The 19,774-nt window shown below is 37.0% G+C and overlaps 1 protein-coding gene across 2 annotated transcripts in view; it reads left to right on the forward strand.

The window, feature by feature from the left end:
* Positions 1–19,774, forward strand: part of ITGA1 (integrin subunit alpha 1) — an 80,153-nt gene that overhangs the window by 44,151 nt on the left and 16,228 nt on the right. For both annotated transcript variants that reach the window (XM_080572989.1, XM_080572988.1), the window contains exons 9-20: positions 1,147–1,312; positions 7,551–7,624; positions 9,204–9,348; positions 10,528–10,670; positions 11,995–12,138; positions 13,575–13,829; positions 14,251–14,381; positions 16,969–17,132; positions 17,325–17,461; positions 18,470–18,580; positions 19,156–19,241; positions 19,446–19,581. In XM_080572989.1, the coding sequence (XP_080429115.1) occupies positions 1,147–1,312; positions 7,551–7,624; positions 9,204–9,348; positions 10,528–10,670; positions 11,995–12,138; positions 13,575–13,829; positions 14,251–14,381; positions 16,969–17,132; positions 17,325–17,461; positions 18,470–18,580; positions 19,156–19,241; positions 19,446–19,581 (1,692 nt within the window). The remainder of the gene's footprint in view (positions 1–1,146; positions 1,313–7,550; positions 7,625–9,203; positions 9,349–10,527; positions 10,671–11,994; positions 12,139–13,574; positions 13,830–14,250; positions 14,382–16,968; positions 17,133–17,324; positions 17,462–18,469; positions 18,581–19,155; positions 19,242–19,445; positions 19,582–19,774) is intronic.

A 19,774-nucleotide genomic window follows, 5' to 3' on the forward strand; every position in this document is an offset into this window, starting at 1 on the left:
ACATTGGATTGTTTCTTCTCTGTCCCTATCTCTCTTTGTTTTCTAACAAGATCAACCTATCTTACAATACCCTCAGGTTTTGAATACAGTTCAATTTCCAGTTCCAGAAATGAATGAAGTAGTATGTTTTTCATTTTCCTTTCATACGTTAAACAATATCTTCCAGAAGTGTTGTTACCAGATGATGAAAAAGCTTGCTACTTGCTTAAGTATCAATACAATGAAGTATAGAACCAAGCATTTTAAAGAAAAATGTTGTCTTTAAAGAAAGTTATCAAACTGAAGTTGAATCACAAATGAACCACATTTTCAGTGGTTTCCTTCATAAAGATGAAGAGCATTAAAGAAGAAGTCCTTGCTGAATCTTCAATATTTTTTAGCAGTAAAATATTTGCCTAGAACCAAATTTGAATTGCTTCCATGTCCAGCAGTGCTAGAACCTGGAAATTTGGTTTTGGTTCCCCTCTCAAAGCAAGTAAGCATGCAGAATGTTTTTTTTCCCTTGAAAAATAAACGTTGGTCTGGAAATTGGAAAAATGTGTTTCATCATTTTAAGGCATCCTGAGTTTTTACAGCAGCAATATTAAAACTGTGGACTGAAGTCTTGTACCATGATGCTGAATGCAAGTGGTGGTGGTGTGTGCATTTACAGGGCAAATTTGCACATAACAAAAAACTATTCTATACCTAAATTAGCATGTCGTTAATTGCTCATATGCTATGTTATGAGGAGAACTAGTGGTACCTATACAGAAGTCAATGCAATTGTGTATTCTGTTTGGGATGGCTTTTTGTTTGTTTTCTAAATGAAGCTCCGCTTCAACTAATCATTAGAATTTTGTGAAGAAAGGAAAAAAAGGGCAGTTGAGGATAGCAGACATTACACCATACAGTTGCATTGTTCACTATTGTTGGTACTTTCAGGAAAAAACTGAGCCCTCCGTCATACTGTTCTGTTCTTGTTGGAAAAGAATGGCTTTTAATCAGTCAAGACTAGGAATATGAGGGAGGTTTTAACAGAACAATTAAGGGTAGATATGATTTTCCAATATTTTCTGACAACCTACTTCAAAGGTATCTTTAAAAATAGGATTTAAAACATACCCTTGACTTTTTTCTTTTTTTCTTTTTTTTTTTTTTCTTTAGATTCTTGGCAGCTACAGCAGAGGAAATTTAAGTACTGAGAAATTTGTAGAGGAAATAAAATCAATTGCCAGTAAGCCTACCGAGAAGCATTTCTTCAATGTCTCTGATGAATTGGCTCTTCTAACTATTGTTGAAGCACTTGGAGAGAGAATATTTGCCCTGGAAGGTATGACACTGTTTAAAATTTTACTTTATGCCTGCATTAAAAATGAAGCAAACAAAAGACCACCTGCTTTTATCTTCCTTTGCAATGTATTGTGCTGCATAAAATGCATTATACGTGTATTTTTTCATGCTGATTGTAAAGATCAGTAGACATCAAAAATATAGATAATGATGTGAAGATGTGTTCAGATTGGTTAGAACAGATAGGAACAGTAGCCTAGAAGAGTAAGAAGGGTCATTGTAGACCATTACCACTTTATCACTGGGTGAATGCAAAGGTGCCTTCCATTATGTAAAAGAGTATTGTAAGAGCATGTCCTAAACTAACCCACAGTCATATGTTTGTCTGCCTATACCTTTAAGTTCTCTTGATATATATTAACTGCAACATGCTACTTTGCTGTACACGTTATCACAGACTTGGTGTATAGAGTTGGCAAGAAATATTTTTTCTTTGGAAATGTTTGTGATGATCAGATTTTAGCAGAGAAAAGTCATCATCTCCTAATGTCTGCTTACATTTTCCATCCAAATTAGGCAACACCGTCCAACTCTGTTTGTTTCAAGCTCAGTACTTGTAACAGAAAACAGTTTATTAGTTATAAATTATATTGGCCAACACTAAAGGGCTTAGTGTCACACAGATATAACATCCATCTGTTTGGACTTATTTTTTTCAACATCTCAGCTTACAAGTAGCAGGAAAAGTATAGTTTATAGCTGGAACAAAAGATAACGTGGAGTTAAATGTCAAGAAACTAATACAAATATGAGAGTTTATTTTAAAGTTTTTTAAATTGGAGTTATGTTTCTCAGACATTTAAGTATTTTGTTAGTATATCATTTAGTGTGAGTAGATATTACTATCTTCAGCTGATTGCTACTATTTCTTTTCCATTTAATATATTCTTATCATTTTTCTTTCCAGAAGACTTTTTTTCATCACTTATAAAAAAAAATAATTATTGAGAAGTATTTAATCTCTCCAAAGACCAAAGTTTACCTTACTGAAGTTTATTGAGTACTTTAAAATTCATAGAATAAGAGGTCTTTTGCTAAGTCCCTGCTCAGTAGAAAGAATTCACTTTGAATTACAAAACAGTTGTTCAAACAGAAATTAAATACTTTTTGCTGATGGAGAATGATTTATACAATGGGATCTAACCCTTCCATTGACACTAGTAATTCATTCCTCTAATCATAAGAAAAAAAATTGCAAAACATTTGAAAATTAAACAAGTTTAGTAGCTTAATAAAATGTCCAAATACGTATAGTTATGTACATGATGATGAATCTGTTTGATTAAATTGCAGAAGTGTTACCTGTTTATATGATATACACAATTCCTTCAATAATGTGGTACTTCCGGTATATTGCACCTTTTCTAAGTATCAGCAAATTCTACAGTACTACTTGAATTCAGCTTTAAGTTCTTGCAAAAGATGCAGAAACAAATATCTACTTCTTGAATATGAGTAATTTATATTTAACATAAAATTTTAACATAAACCATTTGGATATTCGTGCCTTGATATATATTTGCTTTATTTTCAAATTTTATTTTTCGGTAGACTTGACACTATTACAAAATATAAATATCCAAAACAAGCAAACAAAATATTATGTTCATCCACGCATTGAGAGTTGAGCTAGGTAATTTCACCACACCCAAAAGGATTCTTGGTTTCCACGTCTTCACTAGGACTTCAGTCTGTGCCAAGATTTCTATATAAGACACCTGTAATGTGAGACCTCCTACAGCTGTGGAAGCTTCAGAAATAGCATAATCTGGCCACAAGCAAAGTCAGAATGAAAACTAGAATATGATATTAGCTTTATGGCAAAGCATAGCAAGGCTGAGTTGTTCTGATGAATTATAGAATCATTAAGGTTGGAAAAGACCTTCAAGATCATCTGATCCAACCATCACCCTACCACCAATATCACCTACTACACCATGTCCCTAGGTACCATGTCCAACCTTTCCTTGAACACCCCCAGGGACAGTGACTCCACCACCTCCCTGCACAACCCGTTCCAATGCCTGACTGCTCCTTCTGAGAAGAAATGTCTCCTAATTTCCAACTAGAACCTCCCCTGGTGCAACTTGAGGCCATTCCCTCTAGTGCTATTGCTAGTTATCTGTGAGAAGAGGCCGACCCCCAGCTCCCCACAACTTCCTTTCAGGTCGTTGTAGAGAGCAGTAAGGTCTTCCCTGAGCCTTCTCTTCTCCAGACTAAACAACACCAGTTCCCTCAGCCGCTCCTCATAGGACTTGTATCCCAGGCCCTTCAGCAGCTTCTTAACCCTTCTTTGGACACACTCCAGGGCTTCAATGTCCTTCTTGTACTGAGGGGCCCAAAATTGAACACAGTACTCGAGGTGGAGCCTCAGCAGAGCAGGATACAAGGGGACAGCACAAGGGGACCAGGGCACCTCCCTGGTACTGCTGGTTACACTATTCCTGATACAAGACAGGATGTGCTTGGCCTTCTTGGCCATGTGGGCACACTGCCAGCTCATGTTCAGGCAAACATCAGTCAGCACCCCCAGTTCCTTTTCCTCTGCACAGCTTTTGAGCCACTCTGCCCCAAGCCTGTAGCGCTGCATGGGGTTGTTGTGACCAAAGAGCAGGACCCAGCATTTATCCATGTTGAACCTCATCCCACTGGCCTCTGCCCATCAACCCATCCTGTCCAGGTCCCTCTGCAGGGCCTTCCTACCCTCCAGCAGATAGACCCTTCCCCCCAGCTTGGTGTCATCTGCAAACTTACTGAGGGTGCACTCAATTCTCTCATCCAAATCATCAACAATGATATTAAAGAGGATGGGTCCCAACACCAACCCCTGGGGAACACCACTGGTGACCAGTCGCCAGCTGGATTTCACTGCATTCACCACTCTTTCAGCCCAACCATCCAGCCAGTTTTTTAAACCAGCAGAGCATGTACCTGTCCAAACCATGGGCTGCCACTTTCTCCAGGAGAATACTACAAGAGACCGTGTCAAAGGCCTTACCGAAGTCTAGGTAGACTACATCAACAGGCTTTCCCTCATCCACCAGGTGTGGCACACAGTCATAGAAGGAGATAAGGTTGGTCAGGCAGGACTTGCCTTTCATAAACCCCTGGCTTTTCATGAACCCGTGCTGACTGGGCCTGATTCCCTGGTGGTCCTTCATACATTGCGTGATTGCATTCAAGATGACTTGTTCCATCACCTTTCCTGGCACCAAGGTCAGGCTGACAGGCCTGTAGTTCCCCAGGTCCTCACTACGACCCTTCTTATAGATGGGCATCACATTAGCAAGTCTCTAGTCATCTGGGACCTCCTTGTATGACCACGACTACTGATAGATGATGGAAAGTGGCCATCACATCAGCCAATTCCATCAGCATCCTCGGGTGGATCCCATATAGCCCCATAGACTTGTGACAGTCCCGGTGGAGCAGCAGGTCTCTGTTTCCACCTGAACTGCGTGTGGGGGGGTTCTTCTGCTTCCTGTCCCAGACTTCCAGGTTGGGAGGCTGAGTACTCCAAGGATAAGTGGTCTGGCTAGTAAAGACAGATGTAAAAAAGGCATTGAGAATCTCACCCTTTTCCTTATCCTCAGTAGTCACGTTCCTCTGTGTGTCCAGTAAAGGATGGAGATTTCTCCTTGGCCCTCCTCTTGCCGTTAATATATTTATAAAAACATTTTTTGTTATCCTTAACCACAGCAGCCAGGTTTAGCTCGTACTGGGCTTTGGCCTTCCTGATTTCTTCTCTGCATACACTGGCAAGTTCCTTGTACTCTCTTCAAGTTACCTGCCCCTTCTTCCACTGGTCATAAACTCTTCCAATCACTCAGCAAAAGTTCCCTGTTCAGCCATGCTGGTCTTCTTCCCCGCCGGCCCATCTTACGGCGCACAGGGACAGCCTGCTCCTGCACCTTTAAGACTTCCTTCTTGAGGAGCTCCAGCCTTTTTGGACCCCTCTGCCCTTCAGAACTGACTCCCAAGGGACCCTCCCTACCAGTGTCCTGAACAGTTCAAAGTCTGCGTTCCAGAAGTCCAAGGTAACAGTTTTACTGACCCCCTCCTCACTTCACCAAGAATAGAGAACTCTACAATTTCATGGTCACTCTGCCCAAGACAGCTCCCTACCACCACATCTCCCACCAGTCCTTCTCTGTTTGTGTACAGCAGGTCTAGCAGGGCACCCCCTCCGGTAGGCTCACTAACCAGCTGAGTCAGGAAGCTGTCTTCCATGCACTCCAGGAACCTCCTAGACTGCCTCCTCTGGGCTGTACTGTATTTCCAGAATATGTCTGGGAAGTTAAAGTCCCTAGAGCTAGAGGATGGTGAATAAGTCCATTTCTGTTGATTCTTTAGCCATGGTTTCCTGTCCCACACAGCTTTCTTGTGACAAACTAGTTTATTGGATTTGTGCATTATTGAAAGTTAAATTAACCCCATACAATGTTTCTATAATTTCTGTACAAAATTTCTGTACATAACATGGAGATCACAGGAAACTTGATTCTTGCAATTCTGTATCTGAATGTGTTTTAAGTCTCCTACTATTATAATAGTACATTTTATTTTTTTTCACCCTCTAGATTTCTTGTTTTCTTTTTGGTTTTTGTCTTAAAAAAATGCAAAGGAAAATTGAGAGTTGAAAAATGAAATCCAACAAAAACCCACACTTGACAGCCAGTTGATTTTTACACATAATCTTTTTCATATGCTTCTGTGTCTCATGGCATGGACTTCTGGATTTAACAGCATTTTTATGTTTCATCCAATCTGTAGGCAGGCACAAATGTTTTTTCACAAAATATCTTTTGTAGGATGCTTGGCAGTTTGAAACTTAATGGAAAGTTAGACTGGGGGCCATTATCTAAGCAGCATTCAGAACTGCACATACTGACAATACTGGCATTGTACTCTGCCTGAAACTGTGAGAGTCCTGCCTTTCTCAGCTCATTAAGGAGCATCTTTTATTGCATGATTAATGCTGCCACTGAAAAATATTGTTTATCAGCAAATGGGCAACTTAAGAGTTTTATGCTTAAAAGGAACCATATTTTTTCAGACATAGCAAAGCAGCTACATCTTGTGAAACATGATGGCCTATGTTTGTGTGTCAAACATTTTGTGTTTGAGATCATGTCTGCTTCCCACGGCTGGTCATAAATCGCAACGATTAGCACAGGCATCATGTCCAAGTGAACAACCTCAGTGGTTTAGTTGCCAAGTAGCAGAAATTCAGTATTGTTTAGTAGTCCTGATGCCAGAAATTCATGTAGCCATGGCTTGCCTCAGTTTCAGTCACATTGTTTGAGATTTGCCTCTGCACTCATCTGGTGGAAAATTGTGTACTCTTCCTGTGGAAGTCTCAGAACAGATTTCATAGATCCCATCTGCTGCCTGTTACCATGTGATGCTCTCACGGAGGAATCAATATGCAGAATATAGTTACCTGATCTGTGGTGCTTACAGTGGCAAAATAGTCACTGAGTATTGCTTTGAAGTAGAGGAGAAGTCAGACTTTTCTTGGATATTTCCCATGTAACTGAGACCACAGCAATCTTATGAAGGCCCACCAGAATTTAATAAGTAGTATATGACTACCTGAAAAAGATACTGACAGTAGTACTAAATCACCTGATACCTTTTTTATTCAGACATTTAAGAAAAACAGAGATTTTCATGTAACTTTCTGGGAAGGATTACAGTTCCCAATACAGTTCCCTGAGGCTTACGAAGCTTGGATGGCTGAGATTTTCCTATGTTGTTTTTAACAAAGGTTCATACAAACATCAAGTGTTTTTCATTTAAAGTTCTACCAGCTGCCTACAAATTTTTAGTTGCTTGAATACAAGGCCAGGGCTACATGGATGGTGTTTTATTGTTCACTTAGCTCAAGTGGAAAATGGCTTAACCATATTAATCAAACATTCCAAACATATTTACCATCAGCCTGAGGTCAAATCTGGTCAGTTTTAGCCCAGAAATATTTCTTGGAAAAGTTCTGAGACGTGATCTTAAAATGGAAACGTTTTCTCCTACTTAATGGTAATATTTAACACAGATCTTAATTTCTATATTTATTATCAAAATCTATGGCAAGATATATTAATGGTGTTATCCTTTACCATCACGTAAGCATTTTCATTACAGTATTCAGATTTTTTCAAATTAAAACTCATTTATTTTAAAACTTTTTTTTCTCTTTTTTTTTTTCTGTTTAATAGCAACAAAAGACCAGCAAGCAGCCTCATTTGAAATGGAAATGTCTCAAGCTGGTTTCAGTGCTCATTATTCTCAGGTAAACAAGCTGTTTGAAAATAGAAATAACTTTTGCAAAGTAGACTTCTTTTGCTGATGGCATGAATTTGGAACAAGTATTTAGAATTCATTGTACAGTCCTGTTACTTGTTTGCTGATAGATATATTGGAGTTTCCTGTAATCTAGCTTTTTGTAAAATGTACTTAAAGAATGATTATATACAATGAATGCATAAGAGAATAAGTACCGTCTTCACATGAACTATAAATTTAACACTCCCATAGCATTTTTCTATCAGAGAAATATTCTATAATATGTTAACTATAAAACTGTTCTCTATAAATACTAATATATAAATTGTTTTTGTATTGCATTGGTGAAATGTAGACAAGAAGATATAAATGTAAGGGATTGTGGTGGTTTTACCCTGTACATACATATATTTTATTTCTGTAATGGATATCTCCATTAACAGTAACACAGCATATTCTTAGTTCTGTTAATACATTGAATACATGAATTCTCAGGGGGGGTAAACTCTTATTAGACTGGGTTGCAAAAAACCCTGGGAATATTTATTAGCAGAAAATGACTCCCTACATCTTTTTTTTTTTTTTTGAAAATCAAAAGTACTCATTGTGATGGTAGGCTCAGTGTACACAACTGAAATAGAATCTTAACATAAGATCAAAGGAACTGGGAAGAGTTAAGTTTTAAAGATGTGAAAAAGTAGTGACAGTTGAAAAGACCACAATAGGAAAGTAACTGAACTAGGCAGACTCTGAGCAGTACAAGACAAACTGACATGCAGAGGAAAACTTCCAGTATGGCTGCGTATGGCTCAGCATATCACTGGTAAAACAAATCATAAATGACCTTCAGTGAAATTTAACATAAATACTTTTTTTGCAGAAATACTCTCCATCCATTTTCACTCTCTGCACTGTAAAATCGTATACTATACTTCAGATGATGTACTATACCTTAGAAACAGGTGTTAGTCAACCCAAGAAAGATTTATAAGGTTATCTATTTGGTAGAGCATATGCTTGAAGTTACCAAAGAACTGACCTATTGTCATCAGAACCTCACTTCAGAAGATGGTCCTCAGACCTTGCTACCTTTACAGACTCAGGGCATCTGGTGTCTCTTTTATCCAGAAGACTACATTCATCCCTTCAGGCAAGAAAGGTCAGCAAAGCATTTGTAATTGACAAAAAGCACTTTTCAGATAGTCACAGGTTCAACACAGAATGGTTTAACTTTCTGAAAGTTTATCTGTGGACTCTATTTAGGTATGGTATTCTCTGATTACCTCTGCTAAATCTCTTTTATCTCTCTGTGCTGTGTGTCTCGGTGGGCTATTCATTGGTGGTCCAATGAATAGATACTTTTCCTGAACAGCTCCTGATTTTGTTTTGTTTTGTTTTGTTTTGTTTTCTCAAATTTTGCATTTTTAACAAATACTGAGATTGTGTGGGGCCCATAATCTAGTAAGAAAAGCAGGGCTGAATCTTGTAAGTATACAGAAAGCATTATCTAAATGTGGGCATCACGATCAATGAATGTCTGAAGATGATCCACATAAAGAAAAGGCTTTTGTTTTTCTCTGCACAAGGACTGGATCATGCTTGGGGCAGTCGGAGCATATGACTGGAATGGTACAGTGCTCATGGTGAAGGACAGTGGTATTTCAATACCAACTAATGACACTTTTCGTGACAGATTTTCAGAAAAAAATGAACCTCTTGCAGCCTATCTAGGTAAGAGAATTAGCCCATTTTGTAACATTTCTTGATAAATGCTACAAGTGCTCTCTAAAACCTCATTCACAAAGATTCTCTTACAGAGTATTTCCTTATATTCTAGGAGCCTGGGAGAATTTATAATTTATGGATGTGTCTTTTGTATGATTTTGTTGTTTTTCTTTAAAAAAAAAACACTACTTCTACCATCAAAAAAATAGTCCAAACAGTTGCAGCCCTAAGCATATCTAGACTTTTTCCGGTAGAGATGTCTAATCTGTTCAGAGATTTCAAAGATTCCCCTAGCACCATTTTCAAATTTTTCTCTGCCTTCATACTTAAAAAGTTTGATACAATATCCAATCTAAATCTTCTTTGCTTAAAATTAAGCTATCTTCTTTCACTTGGTGGACAAGAACAAGAGTTTACCGCCATCCTTTTTATATAATGTTTTACATATTGGCAAGCTCTTCTTTTCCTCTGAGCCTTTTCAACCAAAAACCATCTCAATGGCCTTGCTCATTCCTATCTCTGCTTGCTCTCTGTTACCTCCTCTCATGTAACACACATCTCAATGATGAGGAGTCAACACTAGAATCATTTAATCTTTTTCCCTAAGTACATTTTTCCCTTCTTTACAGACTATTTTTTTATATGTCCAATTTAGTCACTTCAAATTTAGACACTGTTCTCCACCATACTTGCAACCCTGCTGCAATTTTTATTTATCTGCAAATTTTATAAGTCTTTTTCCGCTCAAGTTGTTTTATTGTTGTTAATATTAAACAGAGCTAGGTTCAAAATGCCTCCAGAATCACACCTGGACACCATCAGTTTGGCAGTGAGCCAGTGACAACTGTTCTTTTCAACCAGCTATTCACCTGTTATTTAATCTGTGCCATCATTCTCTTACACTATGTAAGAATAGAAAAGCAAACGTTATAAAAAATTCTGCAGAAGTTTAGAATCACCAGCCTCACCAGCCTCACCAGGTTTAATGACACACTGATGCTCATGACTCTGAACCTGTAGCCAAATACACATCCAGCCCTTTTATTTGACTCTGCTATTGTTCTCTAGCACAATTAAGCGTAAACATCTATTTGCAGAACCCCGCCTTAAAAAGGTTCTGAATCACAGCAATTATTCCTGATGCATTCTGTATTTACTGCATCTTGAATTCTTTCTGCTTCCTAGGCTATACTGTGAATTCAGCATTGACACCTGGAGGTGTGCTGTATATAACAGGACAGCCACGATACAATCACACTGGCCAAGTTATCATTTATAAAATGGAGGGAAAAGAGGTGCAAGTACTTCAGAGGTTAAAAGGAGAACAAGTAAGTATGCATTCATGATTTACATGTGAGAGGAATATGGCATGAGACATAGAAATGATGTAAATGACAAAACTGTATCAAAAAAGCAAAACTGTAAGTTGTAATCAGAAAGGTTACAAGATCAGAACTAAAGATTAGGTGAATGCTGTGGTGTAATATGTAATAGAAAGTAGACTTATAGTAGTTAGAGAACATTGGAAATCTTCTCTGTTTGGGGTAAGTCTTCGCAGATGTCGGAGTGGTTGTAGCCATCTCTGCACTGTCAATTTTCTGTCTGCTGCATGGAAAGGGTACACTATTGGCAAGAAACAGATGTGATAAGCAGGGTTCTGTGAGTGAGCATCATCTGGGATACCATAAAATATTGAACAGCTGCTCATTACATTCAGTAGCAGCTGCTCCTGCAGGAAAAAAAAATATCATGTAACTACATAATAAAAGACGGTAGTAAAATACAATGCACAAACAAGTTGAAAGACCTTTCTACTCCACTCTCTTCAGGCTGCAGTACAAGCTTCGTTCAGAACAACTCAGGTTACCTAATATTTATCTTCGGTAGCTGGTGTTTGCAGCTCAGCTAATCAATCTTGGACGCTTTTAGAGTCAATGAAGGAAAGAAGGCATTTTAAGGTTTGAGTGATTTGTCCTACCTGAAGCACTTTCTGTTGAATAAGATGCATCCAGCACTAGAAAGGACTGCTTTTCATGTTAAGTGTAAAGGAAATCAAGGGTGTCTAGCTTAGCTGTAAAATAAATGTCAGATGAATCCCACACCTTGTGCCTAAACTATGAGTGAATCTAGCTCTTTGTGTAAATCTTGTTCTTCTTCATTCAGTAGCAACTTGGGAATTTTGGATAGTGCCTGTACTAGCTAAGAACTTTTATCTATCATCCTACCTCTTTCCCCTCATGAGCCTATGACCATTGATTTTTCGCTCTATTTAATACCGTTGGGACTAACTTCCCCAAGACACATCTGTTCAAATGCTGTCTCTCCTGAGAGGTTCCAGTCTCCTTAGCAGATAAGAGGCCCCTTTTGTACTTTTCAAATCCAACAAAGTTGGAAGTTGGATGGACCAGCCTTAAATAAATAAATAATTAAATAAATAAATAAATAAAACAATGAACGCTAAAGCAGAAACAAGCTTCAAAAACATGCAGACCAGAAGGATCTTCTAGGTAGCAAAGAAAACTTCTGCATAATGGTAATATTTGTCATTGTTGTAATCAACTGTAAAACAGTTGTAAAACAGGTCTCTCAGTAGGAATTGTTGCATCATGCTACTGACTCTGCATCTGATTTATACCTTCTATTTTTCTGCAGATTGGCTCATACTTTGGAGGTGTTATTACCACAGTTGACATCAACAGGGACTCTTTTACAGACCTTCTTCTTGTTGGAGCTCCTATGTATATGGGAACTGAAAAAGAGGAGCAGGGGAAAGTGTATGTGTATGCTCTGAACAAGGTAAGGATAATGTTTATTGACCAGGAACAGAATGTGCTCCCTTCTGTCTTCATAACCTTATTTTAATTAAATATGATAATTTGAGTTGGGGATGATGACCAGTTGAAAACAGAGAAACAGTTTTTTGACAACTGAGAGTATGACACTGTATATATTTTGAAAACTTTCTTCTCACCGTTTTTCTAATAGAGTATTTTATACAGATAAGCCCTATATCCACTAAACTGAAATATGGAATAGATGAAAAATTATAATATTAATTTTCTATCATATTTTCTTCCTGCTGTCACACACTAGAGAACAGTAGGGCTCATCTGTCTTAAAACTACGTGTTTCAACGGTTTTATGATTCAATTACCAGCCTAGAGATAAACCCCATACATTCAAGAGCTTTTAAGCATGTCACAGCTAGATCAAGTATATCAGATACAGTTGATTTTCTTAATTTGGTAAGCCCCTCTTTCCCAATGTCTGTATGTACTTTTTCTTTTTTTTCATCTTTTTTCTCTTCTTTTGGTCCAGCATCATTGTATGTTGTAGTAACAGTTATCAAAGTAGGTCCTAGAAACAATGGTCTCCTAAAATACTATGGCAGGAAAAGGGTCTGAAGAGGCTGGATCTGTTTGACAAGGAACTCTTCCAGTTTCTACATGCATGTTGCTAACAACAAATTGATGGTGGGTGAATAGATTTGGCAAGAAAACAAGAATTCAGTGTCCTCTAATAATGCAAGGGTTTGAAATTTGTTTTTCCTGTTACTAGTTTTATCCATCACCAAAAAAAGGAGGTGCAGCAACTGCTTGCTGCTGCTAATCTCTAATATGTAGCTCCTGGGGAATCTCTTGGAAAGATGGGTTACATGCCATACTATATGTGTGGTTTTGGTTTAGGATTCATGCACACTAGACACAGTTCACCAGAAGAGTACATACGTGAGGCCATGCAGTATGTGTGTGCTGAAGATAGAATTCAGTCTATGTAAGACAAATCCTTTCCTTTGTTCTGGAATAGCAGTATTGCCATCTGTGATTCATCAGAAACTTGGCTTACTTCTCAAATTAAAAGACTGCCTTTGGAAGAAATCTTTATGCTATCTTAAGAATGAAGTAGTTTACTTATAATAACATCCAAATATTGTTATAAAACTATGCTTTTCCTGTAAACACGTAACTTTTGCATAAGAATAAGCATAACATGCATTTAAGGATCTAGATGGAGAAAGAGAGGGAGCGAGGTTCTTTCACAAACACTGCTTAAAAATAGCATAGTTAAAGAATCAGTTTCTGCAGTGCTCTCATTCGTTATGAATAGGATGTAATTGTTTTATTTAACTCACCAGTTTGTCTTCTGTACAAGAGCTCTTAAAAACCTGCATAGCTATGGAAAACCTGCATAGCTCATGGAAATCCACAAACTCTAAATCTGTACTTTCACAGACAAAGTTCGAATATCAGATGAGTCTCGAACCTGTAAAGCAAACATGCTGTTCGCCGTTAAAACATGACACCTGCAAAGTTCTTAGGAATGAGCCCTGTGGTGCACGCTTCGGGACTGCGATTGCTGCAGTGAAGGACCTCAATCTTGATGGATATAATGACATTGTAATAGGATCTCCCTTAGAGGATGATCATCGGGGAGCTGTTTATATTTATCATGGCCGTGGCAACACAATCAATAAAAAATATACACAGGTATGAAGTAAAACTTTACAGGTTGACAGGTGCTATAATATGCAGCATAATTCCCATTTCTGCATGTCTTTGCAATGTAGAATCAAATTATGACTTCGCCTGTCATGAGAGTTTCTGCTTTAAAATGTTCAGTACTTTTAAACTGATTTAACCAAATTTGACTATAGTATTGCTAGAAAATATATTTGCATGTTTTTGTTAGAAACCTTCTGAAATATTCTGTATTCTGTAATTCTGAAAATTTATAGTGTGTTTATAACGGTTACCATGGTAACCTTTTTAGGCGTATTGTAAAGAAAATTTAAAACATATAAAGTTTAAAAGCCATCCAAAAGCCATCCAACTGCCAACAAATGCGCCTTGGATATTCTTATAAAATGCATCAGTATGCACTGAATAAACCTCTTAATGCTTTTCACAGCGTATTGCATCAGGTGGAGATGGAGAGACAGTGAAATTTTTTGGCCAGTCCGTGCATGGAGAAATGGATTTAAACGATGATGGGCTGATTGATGTCACTATTGGAGGCCTTGGTGGGGCTGCCCTCTTCTGGTAAGGATGCTCACAGCAGCTGTCAGGCTAGAAAATAATTTGTCTTGTGATATCTGTGTAACTTGCATGCACTATAGTTTCAACTGTTGTGAGAATACAAGTTTCAACAGGTTTCATCTCATACTTTGATACTGACTGTAAATATTCCTAGTTTCATATCTCTCTGGAGGAAATATAAAAGTTAATAGATAGTAGTAATAAATATAGAAATGTTTTAGAAACCTTGTTAGCCTAGTATGAAGACCCTGTCCTGCTACGTCATATTCAAAACAGAAACTGATTCCACTCATGGCACTAAGTAAAATGAAATAAATAAATAAATAAATAAAACTAAGCATTGTCTTTTATACACTATATTGTGTATTGTTTTATCACCAATATGAAGGACAGCTTCAAATGTAAAGGGTTCATTGAGAAAACGCATTTGATCTACTCACCTTTTAGCAAAAATGTATACAAAGTTAGGATGGAAAACAATTCAGCTAAAAACTTGAGATTTTTAGAGAATTTCTCTCATTTCACAGCTTACAGAAGACTCCTTAGCAAAGTCATTTTTCTGATTTTGTTTTCCTGACTTCTAGCTCTTACAGCCTAACATAGAAGAATGTTACAGAAACTATTAATAATCTTTAAATACATTCTGTTGTGCTGTGTTACACTCCTTTCCTCCTTTACCTTTTTGCCTGTTGCATTGTCTTCCCCAGATGTTCTGCAAAATTAGTAGGGAAGCTCTCAGTACAGAAGAGAATGCGTCAAAGTCTTTGTAGGATCAGGATCTGAAACTGTACAATGATTAGAAAGGAAACTCAGTATTACTAACTTCAGCATTTGAAGAGTTATGGGACACATTCCCCCATAAAAAAATCAGAAGCTGGACTTTGATCTCATAATATTTCCTGATTTATATTTTCTGTTCTTAATTTTGGTGACATTTTTAAACTTTTACTTAGGATAACGACAGTTAAGTTCTCTCTATGTTTTTATAAAAGCTGGGAATCCGTCATAACCCACCTCTTCTTTGGTACACAAAATGCCCAATATTCACATTAAAGACTTTAAAGACTTGTTCAGGGAGCACTTATTTTCTGTAAGTTTTTTACCATTTGTTTCAATGCATATCTGATCTGTTTTAAATCTTGATACTAGCAAAAGAATCTTTTTCACTTCCAACTTGGCCTGTAATGCTTACAGTAGCTTTTGGTTCTTTATATTACTATAATTTATTGGTCTGTTAGCACTGGATTGAATTCACAAGTTTGCATGAGAGCATCAAAAGTCTCTGTTCCAAAGATCTAAATTCTTTAAAATATGTTTCTGATGAGCAAGGATACCACAAAAATTCCTCTTTTTCTCAATGAGTTGTAGAGTCCAGGGTGCTTAAAAGCTCCGTGGTCAGGTCAGCGGGGCTTAGCAAGACATTAAGCTATCTAACCATAGTAAGTGTGAGGTAAAATAATTTTGCTTAAAATTCTTTGATACAAGCTTAAGTTAATCGCTGTTGCTTCATATTTGCTGTGGGCCATAGGCATTCTTCTTTATACAGAAATGTTTGGCTGAGCAGTCCCACCGCTTTCTGCTCTCCTTCCAAATGTTTGTGCAGCCGTGCAATGAGCTAGCCCAGGATCTCATCTAATTGGAGCAAAGGTCACCCATCCCCTCCCACCCTTTATTTTCCTTATTTGTTTCTTTAACTTTGACCTGTTCCTCAGCCTGGTCACCATGCAGCTGCATCAAAGCTTTTGCCATTTAAAGTGACCCAGGAAGAGGAAAAGCTGAGCCCTTCCAGCAAGAGATGACCATGAGGAGGAGATAAGGGCAAGAGTGAGGACTGTCCATGCTGCTCAAGCACTGCTGTTCCCAAGGCCTAGGTTCTGCTGGCTGGTGGCCACAGCTCCTGCCTTTTCCCTCCCAGCTGCCCAATGCCATACACCTGCCCCTGTCCCTACATTTTCTGGGGGTGGGACTCATCTGCTCCTTCACTGTCATGTTTAGATCACACATCTGAGGAAAGCTATTCTGTCAGCTACATTTTTTGCCTAATTTAGTACACTGACATACTTGAGGCTGGTGTCTTGAGGCCAAAAAGGAACTGGCTCAAAGCAAAGGTAGAGGCATTGCAGGGGGTGGGGGTAAAGGGGAGTTAAAGATGCAGCAAATTCCTCAGCCCATTTATCAACACACAACCTAACATGACACTCTGCCCTCTAGCTCTTGTGGAGTAACTTGTTCATCTGTCATTGCACTTGAGAATGGATATGGGTCTTCAGTCTCTTTTGAAAAGAGACTGAAGGGCTCTTTAGTGTTGCTTAAATGATTTTAAAATCTTTCCTTTCATCTGTTATCCATTCTGAAACACGTAGAGCACTGAGGAGAAGCCCTTTGACCACTTTATCTTTAATATATTGTTTACTGGTACTATGTAGAGAGTGTATAGTTAATTAATTGTTTAGATTGTGATATGTGTGTATTTTAATGTTCAGTGTTGCAAATTTTTTTAGTTAGTTCATTAATATAAGTTTTAAAAGTTGCTGCTATTATTTTCAAGGTGCTTTGTCTCTTTTTTTTGTGTATGTGTGTGTTTGTTAAGGTCTCGTGATGTGGCTGAAGTAAATGTTTCCATGCAGTTCATACCCAAAAGCATCAATATCCAACAGCAAAATTGTCAGATAAATAAAAGAAAAACAATATGTATAAATGCCACAATTTGTTTTAAGACCAGACTAAAATCAAAGGAAGATATATTTGAATCAAGTAAGTAGACAAGCACTGAGTTATGGAATCTTTCCATTATAAAGCTACTAGGCTCACATTAATTTATTTCCCCCCAAATGGAATGCAACTCTCTTTTAAATTTACTATTTGAAGCATATTTATGATACTGGGAAAAAAATAATGTGTAGAGTTAAAATTTTGCAGAATATTAATTCTGAACTTCCTTTGCAGATCTGCAGTATTGGGTTACTCTTGACTCACAAAGACAAATATCTCGAAGCTTGTTCACAGAAACCCATGAGAGGAAAATGCAAAAAAATATAACTGTCAAAGGGTCAGAATGTATTAAACATAACTTCTACATGTTGGCAAGTAAATCATTTAAAGTGGCTGTATTTTTCTCAAGTTGATATTGTAATGATCCAAATGTATTCAGTTAATTGTAAATTGGAAAAAAAATCACCATCCAAAATTAATCTTAAAAGTGTACATAAAATGCATTTACTATGTATATATTTACTCTTTATATACATATGTATACATATATATGTATATAGGTATGAACTATTTACTTTTTTATGTGGTCTATTTATCTTTGTCTCTCTATTATGGGTGTGTCTTAAGAAAATGTATAACATATTTAGTTGAATTAAGCAGCTTAAACTTGTTAATAGTTCAGGTGCATTTAAAATTCTGCAGGAGTATGTGGGCTGGAATTTTAATTTGCATATTGCTGCTATTTCTTCTAATATAAAAGTAATCAAAAACTCCTAAATTAAGTTTGGCATAGAGAATACTAATTCATCGTAAAGCTAGAAATGTAATTGGCAACTATGAGTATGAAATTGCTCAGATTATAACTAATTCACAGAGAGAATAGAGGTGTATGATACAAGCTCCCCACATCTAAAACATTTAGCAACTTCACAGTTGTATGATAATTCAAAACTAATGATAAATGATGGCTAGCATTTTCTTGAATATGCAGTACATTTCCTAGCAGCAGGTCTCAGTTTGACTTCACATAACATGATATGACTGCTGTTTGTCTTACTGATTTTTTAAACACAACTAAAAGGGAAAGTGTACAAGTTGACATTTCTGACATATTCTTTAATGCAACTGTGTTGGAAATGCTCTGGCTATGTGACATTTTTATGACAAGCTGAGATACACAAAAACATTAGTAGGTGTTTATAAGGACTGGCTTGTACATTAAATGTGTTCTGAACATTCAAATGCTTCTCTAGCAAGGATGAAGTGTGACTGAAAAATATTTTACCTTAGCATTTGGTTTGCTTTTTATATCCTCCTTTACTGGCTTAGATATTAATGTGAATGTTCATAACAGCAATTTTGTTTTCTTTATGTTCTAGGATAAACCTGATTTTCAGGACTCTGTAAAGGTTTTGCTGGAGTTCAATTTTTCTGATCCAGAGAGTGGACCTGTTCTTGACAGCAATCTGCCAAATTCAATATCTGAATATGTAAGTCAGCAAGATTCTGTATCAATAAGAAGAATATTTAAAGTAAAATTCATAGCTCATACAAGACCTGAAAGTATTGGCCCCAAATGACTAAAGAGGGAGAGTTGTTAAGCCTGTCCAGAAGATGTTTACTCTAAATAAGTCTTCAGGGGTGAATGAGCATTGGAACCAACCTGTGGTTTTATAGCTGTCCAGAGTTAACTGAAGATAGAAGAGTACAAGTGATTTTATTGTCTTTTTTTTTCTTTTTTTAAACATAGATTGAGCAGGGAAATATTAGTCACATATTTTGGTGGTGCTTGGCATCATTCATGCTTTTACTATTGTTTCTTTTTCTAACCTAGATGAATCGCTTATGACAGAATGAGTAGGAAAGTTATGTTTTACCTGCACATTTTACAGGATATTGGCATGTTGAACTGATTAACATTAGGGAATACTTCTTTGACTGTCAGACAGAAAACATAATATTTTTATATTTTTAGATAATATTTTTAGATAAGAAAATAAAATGCATGTATTTAATTTTAATAATCAATGTAATAAAATTGAGAATAAAAATACTATTGTTGCAGATTCCTTTCACAAAAGATTGTGGAGCCAAAAATAAATGCATTTCAGATCTTGTTCTGAATGTAAAAGCAAGCATAGCTGGAGACAGGTAACTACACTGGGTTTATTGTATTGCTTGATATTTGTACAAAATTTGTATGTCAATTATAATATCTTTAGTCTGGTAAAATAGAGCTGTGGTATAATTTTCAAATCAGAAACAATAGAGTCTGGACACTGAAAGATGTTCCTTTCTATTTTTAAGAACATATCCAAAATTTAACATGTCTAATAATCATACTTTATTTCACAGCTCTTCTCCATTCGTTGTAAAGTCACGCAATGATAAGTTCACCATCCAGCTCTCTATCAAGAATAAAAAAGACAGTGCCTATAATACCAGAGCTTTGGTCCAGTATTCTCCAAATATTATTTTTGCTGGCATTGAGGTAGGAATTTTTCACATTTCTCGTAACTTATTGCTAGGGAGATCTGAGGAAGTCTTTGTATCAAGACAATTTCACTGTTCTGACATCATCTCAGTTGATTGTAAAAGATTCATTGAGAGTGCTGTCCTTGCTTATACCTCTAAAAGAATGCACTTATTTTGACCTGACTATGGCATAAACCTCTGTTAATGAC

Source organism: Anser brachyrhynchus (assembly GCF_964034855.1).
Source record: "Anser brachyrhynchus genome assembly, chromosome: Z".
Taxonomy (NCBI): domain Eukaryota; kingdom Metazoa; phylum Chordata; class Aves; order Anseriformes; family Anatidae; genus Anser; species Anser brachyrhynchus.